This window comes from Odontomachus brunneus, unplaced genomic scaffold (assembly GCF_010583005.1).
Source record: "Odontomachus brunneus isolate Ranch 3 - 2012 unplaced genomic scaffold, Obru_v1 Obru_scaffold_117, whole genome shotgun sequence".
NCBI lineage: Eukaryota > Metazoa > Arthropoda > Insecta > Hymenoptera > Formicidae > Odontomachus > Odontomachus brunneus.
Window position 1 is genome coordinate 126294 of NW_022639567.1, and position 14195 is coordinate 140488.

Genomic DNA, 14195 nt, shown 5'->3' on the forward strand with positions numbered 1-14195 from the left:
TTTGTCAATATTAAGATTATTTAATAGAAAGTTACTATTGTTACGTCCCGACGGGTTGCGGCCACGCTGCTGCGAAGGATTGCGTTCGAACCCTAGCACGGGACCAGATCGCAATTTTCGGGCTAAACGAATCGCGTGATTCTACCCGGGGATCCGTGCGATCGAGGGTAGTCGCGATGGATTTCGTGCAAGGCGCGTAGTGTAACCTTACGGTAGGCCGGTCCCAGGCGTTAGTCGGGGTTTCGCACGTATAATGTAGATACTGACTTACCGATAGTATGCATAGAGCGGTTGCTCTCTGTGTCTCTGGATGGCGCTCCCGTGGCTCGTGTGGCTCAGCACCTCCTAGACCTCTAGGTGTTGCCGACGCTGGGAAACCTCGTCCTGGATCGTGCGGCGGCAAATTCGGATATTCGAGTCACTTGTAAATAACCGATGGGCACTAGGGAGGAGTACTGTGTGTCGCGATTCCGTTTGGACATAGGGGAAAATGTGCCGTGTAAGGATGTTCGCATGAGGGAGAGTAAAAATAGAGTTACTACAGGTGGTATATGTATATATATGTGTATTACGTGATTCGTGATGTATAATATGCTTACGAATATCCTAAGTATAATTAGAGTTACAAAATAGACAAAACAGCTAAAGTAATTGGTTAACAACTTAAAGGATTTTACGTTAGAATAACGACTTGTAAATATTTAGGAGTGTTAAAGATAACTTAGAATTAGTTACTTAATAATTAGAAGAACTAAGGGTTAGAATGGGGTTGGAGGTGAGGAGTACTTTTGGGCTCCCGATTTCGGCACTCGACTACGACTGACTGACCGCCCGCTGTTTTCCTTTTCTCAGCTCTTGTTATCCCGCCTTTAGGAGGGGGCCTGCATGGTAGTGACGCTATCTGAGATGCCTTCCTTCTGGGAAGGAAGGTTTCGTACCTGACGTGTCTCAGGTAAAGGGTTGTTTGGACAAAGAAAAATATTACTGGCCGTCAGCCTGGTCGGTAGGACGTGACACTAGATAGTACGCGTATCAAATGCACGATGTAAACCAAGCCAGTACTGAGTTGTCTTGAACTATGAAGATACTAGATGGTTGTGCCTATTACATTTTTCGACCCTAGTGGAATTAACTCGTACTTGATTTAACGTAAACACCCATTAGCAATCAAAGCAAGCGCAGAACGCGTAGCGAATCTAGTAAGATTTTGTCTTCTGCATTTCTGCGTTTCCGCGCTTCATGGATGCGTTCGGGGAACACGCTACTAACGCTACCGCGTTCTTCCACCTTTATTATTCCTTATAGCGTGTTGACTGGCCCTGGGTTAATCGCTCCGAGAGCGATTAATGACGTCATAAGTCTTTACTAGCCAATCATAAAGCTTATAAGTCCTTTTTTGACCAATAAACGTAAGCTGAATAACCCAGAGTGGGTTAACCCAGAGTCAATCGAACATGCTATTAGATATACAACAAAGATAGAATGACACGGAAGCGCTGAATAGCGCTAATAGCGAGCTCCCCGAACTTATGTAATGGGGGTGTATATCAGTTGGACACGGGGCAACTGGACACAGTCTAATCACAAGTCGTCCAAGGGACCCTACAAATGTCTCTAATCACACGGTGCTGTGATTGGCTGTATCCAAATGCACCGTGTCCATGTGCACCGCTCCCATGTAATGGCACCCTGAAATCACGAAAAGACACGAGAGAATCTGTTCTGTTCTGTAATGGTTCCGGGGAAAAAGGTTATCCCCATACGCCATTCTCCAATCCTTATATGAGGTATGAATGAATAAGGTCTTGGCAGGTTCCAAGGCAACTTCCAAAAATCACTAGTCTGAACTTGTTCAGACACGTCTTACCGTGCCGGCGGTTAAACTCTTACACGAGAGAATGGCTGCATTCAGCAGACTCAACAGTTGCACAACAGTTGAGTAATTTGTCAATGTAATTGGTCTAGATTTAGGGATCTAATAGCAAGAACCAATAATCGTTGATTGCTCACTGAGCGCTTTTTCTACTGAATGCGCCCAATGATGTTTCCGAGCGTAGCTTTATGGCTCTCGCAACAAGTGCAATGCGCGACGCGACACACGATATGCGACGAGCGATATCCAATGAGCGTATTGGTATTCCGGAAAAGCTGTACGCTCATTGGATATCGCGCATCGCATATCGCGTCGCAAATCGCGCTGGCTGCGAGAGCCATTACTTCATGGTCTTAACCTATCTTCAATTTCGCCGGGAAAATTACAGGTGTTCGTCAAATGCTTTCAATTTTTAATACTTGAATAACAACAATAAATATTATACGGGGTAAGCCGCATTATGAATATAATTGTTTATTAAAATAAATAGGATTAATTATAAAAAACAAGGAGTACTTAAAAAAGTCCAATGTGTTTTTTAATAGTATGCTCAATATGTGTATTTATCTGAAGAAATACAAGATTTTAATAACATAATTAATCTAATTAGATTATAATCATCCTTACAATGATATCCTTATAATTATAAGGAACATAAATTTATACAATGGATGACACAAATACGAAAGCTACGGGAACGTTAGCAGCAAATGCTGTGGAGAACGAGAAGAATCCATACGCATATCTCGAGAGGGACGATTTCACGTCTGAGAAATACAAGATAGAAATCCGCGGTTTACCTAAATATTATGGAATCGGCGAATTCAAGAAACTCCTAAATGAAAAGCTCGACTTACAATCATGCAAGGTGAAGCCACCACGGAAAGGTAGTGGTTGGTTGTATGTGTGCTTCAGAAGTGAAGAGTGTCGGCAACGAGCAATAAATACTATAAATGGGATTATTTGGAAAAATAGTATGCTTGTTGCACAGGTATTTGTTTCTCTGCCAAAGTTGTCTACAGAATTAATTCATAATTATATATTCTTGTAATCACAATTGTTTTTCACATAATAGATTGCAAAACCAGCACCAGATCCCTTTGTTAAAAGAAAACTAGAAGAAGAGACAGCTGACAAACGTTTGAAAAATGATGAAGAGGATAAAAATTGCTCTCCTATGGAGCGAATAAAATTTTCTACAACTCCTTTGTGGAACATACCATATATGAATCAAGTAAGGAATTTTAAAGTATGCTCATTAGAAAGTATTAAGAAACATCTATTTAAGAAAAAGCTTCTATTTATTTTCATTTAGCTAAAACTTAAGCAGAATGAAATGACATCTATTTTAATGAAAATAAGCCACCAAATGCTCAAAGAATGCAAAGGACTGACTGATTGGGTGAATTCACAAAGAAAATTGTACAATGGTTTGCCTTGTGAACTCCAGAATATCCTCTCAGCTGATGTCACTGAAGCATATAGGAATAAGTGCGAATTTACAATTGGTAATGCCTGCTATATTGTTATGCTTTTTAAATGACATTCAGATCTTGTAAAATTCAATTTATATTAGACCATAAATAATTTTAGTGTAATAAATAATTTCAGATTTTTCATGTAAAATTAAACTATTATATTTTTGTTATAATTTTATGAAACAATGTATATGTGCCATTTGGATCTATTATCTCCTGTCATCTTTCACATAATTGCTTCACAAAATTGTAAAGAAAAATTTCAAAATTTATGAAATACTAATTCTGAAATTATAATACAAATATATGATTATTTAACTTGGAAAATTAAAAATTATTTAATATGTTTTTTTTGTACTCTATAGGCAAAGACAGTGAGCAACATAAAATCATGATAGGGTTCAGATTGTCAAGTTATGCTTCTGGTTCTACTGCAGTTGGACCTATTGATGACTTATGTCACATTCCTCAAAATATGAAGACAGCTGTAAAGGTAAATTTTAAATATTGATATTTTGCGACGTTGAAAACTATAAAAGAACTTTTGAGAAAAAATAATTATATATAATTATATATGAATTTTATCTTTAATGGCTAATTTTTTGGCTATAATCATACATGATTATATATGTTCACATAAAAATAACTGCTACACAAAACAATTAAAGTAACTACTTATATTTGTGATAGTCTATGATATTTAATTGAATAAAACCATTTTTTTTATTCAATATCATTTTTTCTGTGTGGATATATATAATTATACAAAATGCATATATAGGTCAAATATAATCAAAGTTGGGTAAGTTAATTGTTTTTAAACTAAGTCAAGTTTAAAGTTAATGTTTCTTAAATGGACTTATTAAATTTAAAAGTTAATTATGCAAAATAATATATGTTTTTGCAATTAACGTTTGAATTGAAGATTAAATTTTTGAATTGTTAATGAAAATATAGTCTGATAAAAAAAATATTGTTTTGTGCTTAGAATTCCATACAGAATACTGAAGAAAAGAACACTGGTGCTCAGGGAGATAAAAAATTTATTTTTAATTATTTTTTCTTTTTCTATATTGTTAGCACCTTACAATGATTTAAATATTGATAAGTTATTTTAACTTATATAAAAAAAGTTAATAAGTTAAAGTTAGTACATCTTAAAAAGTAATTAGTTTAAGTTAAAAATTGACTCTTTTTAAAATTAACCAAATTAAGTTAAAAGTAGTTAATTTTTTAACGTTATAGTTTTTGATTAATTAACTAGTTATTATCCAACTCTGTATATAATTAACTCTGTATATTACTTATATATAATTATATATAATCCCTATTTCTTTTTATTTAAACTGTCATATACCTGTCTATTGAGCTACCTACATATCAAAGGCCTCTAGAATATAAAAATTTTGAATATTTCAGATACTAGAAACATTCATATGTGAATCCGACTTAGAGCCTTTCAATCCAGTGGATCACAGCGGATACTGGAGGCAAGTTACCGCTCGCACCACTCGCGCCGATCATTTGATGTTGATAGTGGCAATACATCCTCAGGATCTGAGTGGTGATGAGTTGGAGAAGTTGAAGTCACAGCTACGAGCGTTCTTCGAGGTGGGAAAGGGCAAGGACGCGCATGTCACTTCGTTGTATTTCCAAACAGTAGATAAGAAGTAAGTGTATCGAAAGTTGAAGAGTTTTCTGCGCTGTGTGTTCCTATAGCCGAGTGATGTGTGAATTCGCAGAGGTCTAGGCGGCGAAAGTAGCGACACGCTGTATCACGTAAGCGGCACAGAGTACATCGAGGAGACGTTGCTCGGAATGAAATTTCGAGTCTCGCCCCAGGCGTTTTTCCAGGTGAACACGTTAGGGGCGGAAGTGTTGTACAAAGCGGCAATCGATCTCGCCGAACCCACAATGGACACGACAGTGCTCGACGTATGTTGCGGCACAGGGACCATAGGACTCTGCTTCTCAAAGGTACAATCTCGATTATCATTATGATATTTCGACCCTGGATATCGTGACGCTCTCGTTCATTCATTTGTTGCAGTATTGCGGTGAGGTGATGGGAATAGAAATGATCCCCGACGCTGTCAAGGACGCAAAGGCGAACGCGATTAAGAACCACGTGAAAAATTGCGAATTTTTCACCGGGAAAGCGGAAAACATTTTATTGGCTATGATTCAAAGGGCGATGAAGTCCAATATCATCGCTATCGTGGACCCGCCACGAGCCGGCTTACGTGAGTTGTCGTTGTAATAGGATTTCTTAGTTCTTTTTTTTTATAACGTCGATATTGTAAAAACGTTAGCTTAACTCGCTTGTTGACTCTTGTGTTTTCTTCTCTCTTTTTCTAGATCAAAAGGCATTATTGACGCTACGCAAGGCGAAAAAATTGAGTAGATTGGTGTACATATCATGCGACCCACGCGCCGCTATGAAAAATTTAGTTGACTTAGCGCGACCTACTTCGCGGCAATATCTCGGTGAACCCCTAGTGCCGGTAAAGGCCATCGCGGTGGACATGTTCCCTCATACTAAACACTGTGAATTGATATTGTGCCTTGAGAGGCTGTCACAGGCGATGAAATCAAAAGAAGACACATCCTAAGGAGACCCAGCGGAGTAAGAGAGAGAACATTTTTCATCGACTCGTTCTCGTTCCCCATGGTTTTTTGATTGTATGCGATCGCAGTTTAGTACGCAGTGTTCAAGTCTGTGGATATAATTGCCGATATATCTCGCCGGTATTATACGTGTAACAAAAATGACCTCACGTGCTTCTCTTCTTGAAAAAGAGAGAAGATGACCGATGAAGTGGTTGCGAACTCTTGCGTGAGCAAATTGTGGTCTCTGTGTTTGAATAATTCTTTATATTTCATTTAATATAATAAAAATAATATAGATATATATTTCGATAACATCGATATATCTCACACGAACGTAGTCCAAACAAACTTTTACATATTTCCAGACTTTACCAATCAAAGAACGGATGAATGTAACATTCAAATAGAAAGATCGCAAAAGTCAAGGAGACTGTGTAGTAACTTTTAACTTACATTAATACGCGACTTCTCTCGAGCAGTGTTATTAACGTAACTTGAGAGACGACCTGAGAAACTTATATGACTTGAGTTTACACTAGGGTTGCCACACCCGTTATGATTTTCGCAGGACATCTCCACAATTGTGCATATCTGTATTTCATATTTGACTCTAAAAAAGTCTAGTGCGAGTAATTTTTATTCATGCTGAATGCCTTAATTCTGAAAAGATAACAATAATCTACGATACAATTAAGATAGGGATGAGAGTTTTTTTACTCATATGAATAATATATCTAGAAAGAAAAACAGTGACATCTACTTCGGTGAGTGATAAAATAAATACTAGAGCTTGACGCTTTCAGTATGAGTAAAAGTTCTTCCAAAATCTTAGTTTTAGAAGCAATATAAACTCGCTACCAAGATGTGCCACTAAACGATAAACAGACAAAGCAGATAATTCGATATTTTAGACTTCCATACTTTCGAATTGGTGCCACATCCTTCATAACTTTGTTTTCGCCGTTTAGTAAACATTTCAGTTCATCTTTTCTTCAGTAGAGGAAACGATCTGAAACTCAGGTTTTAAGAGAGTCTCAGGTCATTCCTCTGCTGAAGAAGTCTCTGCTGAAGAGATGAATTGGAATGTTCTAATGTACTAAGTCAGATCAAGCAAATCAGATGATTGTGCTGTAGAGGTATGTACTCAGATAACATAATGTCTAAAATCGGGACATAAGACGTCTTAAAGATAATCTTTAAGACGCCTTAAAGACATTTATACGTAAATCGTCTAAAAGACATCTTAAAGATGATCTTTAAGACGTCCCAATTTTAGACATATTGTTGTCTAGGTAGTAATTAGGAGCTTTCAATGAATTACTCATGCTACTTTTTCAGGGATATACGACGCCAATGGGAATCAGAACTGCGAAATAAAACACGAATATGAAAATTTCTTCGACGTTGTGATTGCTTCACGTATTATTACAGCCACGTACAAAGGGGCACGCTAATAGCGCGGCTCTATTATCGTTGAGTCCCTCATCGGGCATTCACGCTTTGAAGCTCGTATGCTGTTGTTAATCCCGGATTAGCCGCTACGGTACATCAATAAGCGGAATGTGTTAATAATAGTGCACCGGTAGTAGCTCGACTGTGGAAGCGATTAGAATATCGCGACGCAGACCACGTTAAGCTTAATTATTGGCACGTTACGGTTGGCACATCGACAATAGCGATCAAATGGATCCATTGCTTCGCAAATTGTTCCACAACTGTCTTGATACTTAACGAAGAACGTTACTTCATCTGTCTAACGCTTCAACAGAAGCGTTTGCTATTTAGAAACGTCTACATGCCTTACACCGAAATGTGACTGATAGCTTGGTTCTTCGGGAAATGTGATAGTCTATTCAATAATGCGGAAAGTTCACGGAAACATTCGATCGCGCGAATCCGTCTCGTACCTTCGGAATAAGAAAATAAAGCTCGATGAATCAAGAATTCAACTGAGAATTGAATTGGGAATTCTATTGTTATCTCAACAGAAATTTTTCAGTAGGATATGGCTTGTATTTAGATTTTATTTATTTTCAGAGTTGGATTCAAGTTTATCGATTAAATTATAATATATATGACATTTATTGTGTAATCGTAATTTAACTGAAAAACCCTCAATTTTCAATCTAAATTAAATTACCAATCTAATTCTAAATTCAAGTCTGAAATTTTCACTTGAAATAAGTTTCAAATAACGACTTTTAATACGACTGTTAATATCTATGTGTATTAACAGTCAACAGCAGATATATACTACATAGACCATATGTTCTCTCCACAAAGTAAAGTTTGCTTTGGCAGTTTGAGACAGAGTGAAAAGCTGTTTCGAAATTATTCCTTTCTTCCTTCAGCTTAGTGCGACTGTTAAGAGTCGCTATATTCGTAATATATATATTTAGCACAGTTTTATAAGGAATATGGTGACTCTTAACAATTATTCTAAACTAAAATGAGAAAGAGATAGCTTCAAATACGAAGTTGGACGTTTAAGCATAAATTATGATATTCTACATCTGCGTATAAACAACGTAAACTATATCGTCGGCCAAATTAAAAAACTTCCTAACTTATAAAAATCCAATTATACAGAAAATTTTCCAAACAATGTAGAATATCGAGACAAGTTGGAGGAAATAAATAAATATCTCAATTTTGTGAAAAATTAGAATTAGGGGGTTTTTTAATTGACTGATGATATGTGAGATATCATCTATATAGACAATGAATAATTTATGGAAGTCATTTAAAGAACGTATGATTTGCTCAACAATTAATTAATAAGAAAGGTTTACATTTTTATTTAACCTTTAAATTCCTTATATGAATTTATAAATGTTAGTTCCTTAACAAGTTAGAGTCACAGAGTCCTCTGGTTATATTCTTACCTACAGAGAGTTAGACTTATCAGTCGGTCATATAATAGGATAAAAGTTTTATAGGATTTATTATCTTTTTAAACATTATATATATTTATAATCAATACTCAAAACATAAATATGTGTGGCACCCTTATAGAAATATCATACTAAGAATCATTGATAATTACTTATTTTCAGTATTAAAAATACTGGATAATAAGTAATTATCAATGATTCTTAGTATGATATTTCTATAAGAGCAACTGTCATAATTTAATTAAATTTAATTTTATTAAATATTTTTTTGCATATTTTAATATAACGTTCAACTCAGTGAGAAATGACTTATCGATCGACGTCGAAATCGTCAAATCGACGTCGATTCGACGTTTTTTCGACGTCTATCGGTAAGTCATTTCTTAATGGAAATATTCTATATAATTTACATTATTTACATGAAAGCGGCTGTATATACATCATGTAGAAAATACGTAAAGAATTCATGTAGGTGTAATCTTGAAACCTACGAACTTGAGAAACCTTGAATCTTGAGACCTTGACCCCAAAACAGCTTATTCTATTTCAAACTGCCAGTGCTTCATCTTCTGTTATAGCAAAGATATGAGGGTACAGTGAAAAGTTCTCGGCCTGACAAGGAAAACGCAATTAATATTTATTTTTCAACATAGTCTCTTTGCAATTCAATACATTTAGTCCAACGATATGTTCAAGTTTTTTAATACTATCAGTATAATACTTCTCGAGGTCTTCAAAATATGCATGAGTTTCCGATATAACTTCCTCATTTGACGTGAATCTTTCCCACAAACTATTTTTTCATGTTTGGAAACAAGAAAAAGTCACTAGGTGCCAAATCTGGAGAATACGGTGGATGTGGAAGCAATTTGTAACGCAATTCATACAATTTAACCATTGCAATTGCTGCTTTGTGAACTGGGACATTGTCTTGATGAAAGAGAACTTTTTTCTTTACCAAATATAGTCGTTTTTCCTTAATTTCTTTATTCAATCTGGCCAATAATAATGAATAATATTCTCCTGTGAGGATTTTTCCTTTTTCTAGGTAGTCGATAAATATTATACTATATGCATCCCAGAAAACAGTTGCCATCATTTTTCCAGCTGATGAAATGGTCTTTACCTTCTTTGGTGCATTTGAACCAGCTTCTATCCATTGCTTTGACTGTTGTTTTGTTTCTATATAATGGTGGATCCATGTTTTTTTTATCTACAGTTATGAAATGACGCTGGAACACACACAGTTGCAAACATTGGCTGTGTTCAGCAGAGAAAGCTGCTTTGCAACTGTGTAAAATTTGTGAATCTGATTGGTCACATGCTCTTGTATTCAACTCAAATTAAGAGCATACTCCAATCAGATTGACGAATTTTACACAGTTGCAAAGCAGTTTTCTCTGCTGAATGTAGCCATTGCTTTTAAACATTCATTCTTTCACGTTTTGCTCACGTCAACGGTGAGCAAACGCGGCATCCATCTTGTAACTTTTTCATATGCAAATACTCATGTAAAATATCGTACGCGTTCATCTGAAATCTTTGCAATGTCAAACTAGTTCACGAATCTTTCATTTGATGATTATTCATAACTGCATTGTGGATTTTTCAATGACGTCATCAGTTGTTACCGTTTTTGGTCTTCCAGAACGTTCATTATCTTGAATCGATGTTTGACCACGTTTAAATTCAGCATTTTTTATTGTTAAAAACGATGGAACAGCTTTACCAAGTGTTGAATCCATTTCATTTTTAATTTCTGTTGGTGTAAAATCTTTCAAAACGAAGTATTTTATTATGATATTCTATTTTTCTCATTTTTTAATAAATGTAAAGCGTCGTCTACAATATGCGGAGTAAGCTTGGAGTAAGAAGTAAGCCGTAAGAATTAACCAATCATAGACGATTATTTTTATAATAATCGACTACGATTGGCCAATTCTTAAGCGTCGTCTACAATATGCGGAGTAAGCTTGGAGTAAGAAGTAAGTCGTAAGAATTAACCAATCATAAACGATTATTTTTATAATAATCGACTATGTCTTAAGGGACGTCTACATTGGAAGTAAGTAGGAAGTAAGAGTAAGAAATTGACCAACCATAGCCGAATGTGAGAAGAATAATCAACTATGATCGGTCAATTTCTTATTCTTACTTCTTACTTCTTACTGCTTACTTCCAAGACGTCCCTTTAAGTTTCAATCTTTAGATGATTTAAGGATCATTTCATTGGCTACGGATTACCTGAAGATAAACTTAAGCCACTCTTAAGCGTCTTCTACAATGGCAGTAGGAGTAGTAGTAAGAAATAAGCAGTAAGTAAATAGACTAATCACAATCGATTATTTTTGAAACATGAGAATGGAATTGGTCAATTTGCTTACTGCTTATTTCTTACTACTACTCCTACTGCCATTGTAGAAGACGCTTTATAGCATGTTCAACTGGGTTAACCCACTCTGGATTATTCAGCCTACGTTTATTGGTCGAACAATTATTTATAAGCTTTATGATTGGCTAGTAGAGATTTATGATGTCATTAATCGCTCTCGGAGCGATTAACCCAGGGTCAGTCGAACACGCTATTAAAAATAAAATAAGACCCGACTATGAATATCGGCCAATGATGCTTGTGGCGTTGCGAGCGTTAAGTGAACCAAACTAACCAACCAAACGCTACCGTGGTTACAAAACGAAAAATGCCTTTTTTACGGGTTGAACGCCCTTTGTCACATGCAATAGCTCGCAAATATAGCCGACTGACTGTGACCTGGACCCCTATTTTTGAAATTTTTGTGTATATGTAATTTTCATTGCGCAGCTATTTTATGGTATGATTAAACCTGTGCAGTAAAACTTACATATACGCAACTATTTCAAGAATAAGGGCCCAGTAGTATGATTCTGTAACTCGTTATTGCAGTTAACGACAATTTTGTTACCGTTGCGCAGCTTTTCTTCAGTACGAAAAAGCTGCGCAATGATAACGAAATTATCGTTAACTGCAATAACGAGTTACAGAATCGCACTACAGGAGGCTCACAACACGAGAGTGTTCTTCGCTAGCGAGTCGAACGAACACGAGCGACATTCGGCTAGAGCCGGGCACTACCGAACACGCCGACGAATCACGATACGTCTTATAGCCGTATCACACTAGCGACTCACGGTTACGGCTGCGATTATGTCTCTTGACCAGTCAGCGAGAAGCTGCTAGTTACTATCGCTTTTCTCATTGGTCAAGAGAGATAATTGCAGCCGCAGCCGCAGTCGCGAGTCGCTAGTGTGATACGGCTATTACACAGGCTATATGGGAGAGTGTAAGGCTGAGTTTCCACTGAGCGCGTCACGCGTCGCGTCGTCTGAGTTAAGCCAATCAAATCGTCTCATTTTATTCGGAGTAAAGTACGCAATAAAATAGGACGATTTGATTGGCTTAACTCGGACGACGCGACGCGTGACGCGCTAAGTAGGAACGCACCCTTATGGCTCTCGCAGCCAGTGCGATGCGCAACGCGACACACGATATGCGACGAGCGATATCCAATGAGCGTATTGGTATTCCGGAAAAGCTGTACGCTCATTGGATATCGCGTATCGCATATCGCGTGTCGCGTCGCAAATCGCGCTGGCTGCGAGAGCTATTTGAGTGTGCAGGCGGCACGCAACATCGCGCGCTGCTTGAATCATATCTCAACTTAAAACGTGCGTAAAGGTGCGTTCTACATTAGTTGTAAGTCGATTGCAACTCTTGTTGTGATAGTTAATCAGAAGCGTCAATAGCACCATTGATGCTTCTGATTGACTGTCGCAATAAGAATTGCGTCTGCTTGCGATCGGCTTGCAATGTAGAACGACCTTTACACGTATATAAAGAGTGCGTTCGAGAAGCACGTTACCAACGCTACCGCGTTCTTCTATTTTTTGATCTATTCTTTTCAGTTGCACTGCTGAACTGGTGGAATAAGTTAGAGTGAGAAAAAATATACTTGTCTCACTTTAACTTATTGCACCAGTGTTCAGCAGTGCAGTTAAAAAGAACAGATCATTTATTGCTCCTTAGAAATACAACAAAGATAGAATGACACAGTAGCGTTTAATAGTGCTAATAGTGAGCTCTCCGAACGCACCAAAAGCGTACGCTACAGAATAAAATGGCGGAAAATTTGACAATAACCTTGTAAAAGAATGCACTTTCCAAAAATTGATTTAAAACTCAGAGCATCACTTATGTGTTAGGCTGAGAATTTTTTACCCTCGTATATGATTGCTTGGTTTATGTACATATGTTGTTGGTGGAATTTTGGAAGAGGAGAGGCCAGAGGAAGTGGACAACGATCGAGCGAAGAAAGGATCTATATTTTCAATGTGCTTAAATTTATATTTTTCGTAACTCTATATTCTCTTTTCTCCTTTTTGCTTTAATGTGGCAATCCTAGTTTTTATACCGAACTACTATATTCTGATAGGTAGAGAGGAGGGCCGCGGCTGTACTGAGTGTTTAAACATAGTTACAAGTGGAGTACATACACATGCATATGCAAGGGCCGACACAGTCTAAACATAGTCTCTTTATGAGTGCGTAAATGCACGTGCATAAAGACGTAAGTACACATAATAATTCGGGAAATGTCAAAAATCATTTTATTCGTTTCGGTTACGAGAGATATACTCGAAGAAAGTTGTTCAATAAAATATGCCTTCGTCCGTATTTACGTTATAAGCTAAACAGAGAGAGAGAGAGAGAGAGAGAGAGAGAGAGAGAGAGAGAGAGAGAGAGAGAGAGAGAAAGAAAGAGAAGTGAATAATTTTTTCATTCCCGACTTGCGTAATTTGCGAATAGAGAGAACAGGACGGCGATAGAAGTCGTAAGGAGACAGACGAGTAAATGTATCCACTCGGTGCACGAGCGAGGAAGAAAAATCGTTGACCCGACGTTCCAAAGTGTGCAAGAGTAAATGCGTGAGCGAGTGTGTGTATATGTGTGTATATATGTATATGTGTGTGCGAATGTATGTGTATGGTGTCTATTTGTGTCCTGTATGTGTATGTGTGTGTGTACATTCTTGATTTTTTACACTTGTTCTTTTCACACACTCTCAGCCGGGAAAGCACCGTTTTACAAACTCGTCGCGTTGCTGCAGCTAAGTTAAGGAAATGATGCGAGACGGCGGCGGCACTCCTTTGGTCTGCGGGCTCGAGGAAGACTGACGACGGCTGGGTTATTATCACTTCCTCCTGAAGCACGTCACCGCGTTGAAATAGCAACGCCAATAAACCTGGCTTTTACCCTGCCCGCGTCGTTGCAAATCCATCTGAAAGTGAGAAGATTGAGAGATG

The 14195-nt window shown here is 37.2% G+C and overlaps 2 protein-coding genes and 1 long non-coding RNA gene across 5 annotated transcripts in view; 2 read left to right on the top strand and 1 right to left on the bottom strand.

Annotated features, from left to right (window-relative positions):
* Positions 1–2153: 2153 nt before the first annotated feature.
* Positions 2154–6386, top strand: LOC116849493 (tRNA (uracil-5-)-methyltransferase homolog A-like). Of its 2 annotated transcripts, none has more exons than XM_032826684.1 (9): positions 2154–2321; positions 2524–2864; positions 2949–3107; positions 3189–3381; positions 3717–3844; positions 4771–5021; positions 5094–5328; positions 5402–5594; positions 5710–5963. In XM_032826684.1, the coding sequence occupies exons 2-9, from the start codon at positions 2541–2543 to the stop codon at positions 5961–5963; spliced, it is 1737 nt and encodes a 578-aa protein (XP_032682575.1). In that variant the 5' UTR covers positions 2154–2321; positions 2524–2540. The 2 variants fall into 2 exon arrangements, with proteins under 2 accessions (XP_032682575.1, XP_032682576.1); XM_032826685.1 differs by having other exon boundaries at positions 2182–2321; positions 2484–2864; positions 5710–6386.
* Positions 6387–12828: 6442 nt separating this feature from the next.
* Positions 12829–14104, top strand: LOC116849504. The gene is made up of 3 exons (XR_004379146.1): positions 12829–13223; positions 13325–13459; positions 13959–14104. It is a non-coding gene; the product is annotated as an uncharacterized LOC116849504 (long non-coding RNA).
* The window catches only part of LOC116849503, a 57111-nt gene continuing 56941 nt past the window's right edge, over positions 14026–14195 (bottom strand). For both annotated transcript variants that reach the window (XM_032826706.1, XM_032826705.1), the window contains exon 3: positions 14026–14170. In XM_032826706.1, the coding sequence (XP_032682597.1) occupies positions 14084–14170 (87 nt within the window). In that variant the 3' untranslated portion in view covers positions 14026–14083. The remainder of the gene's footprint in view (positions 14171–14195) is intronic.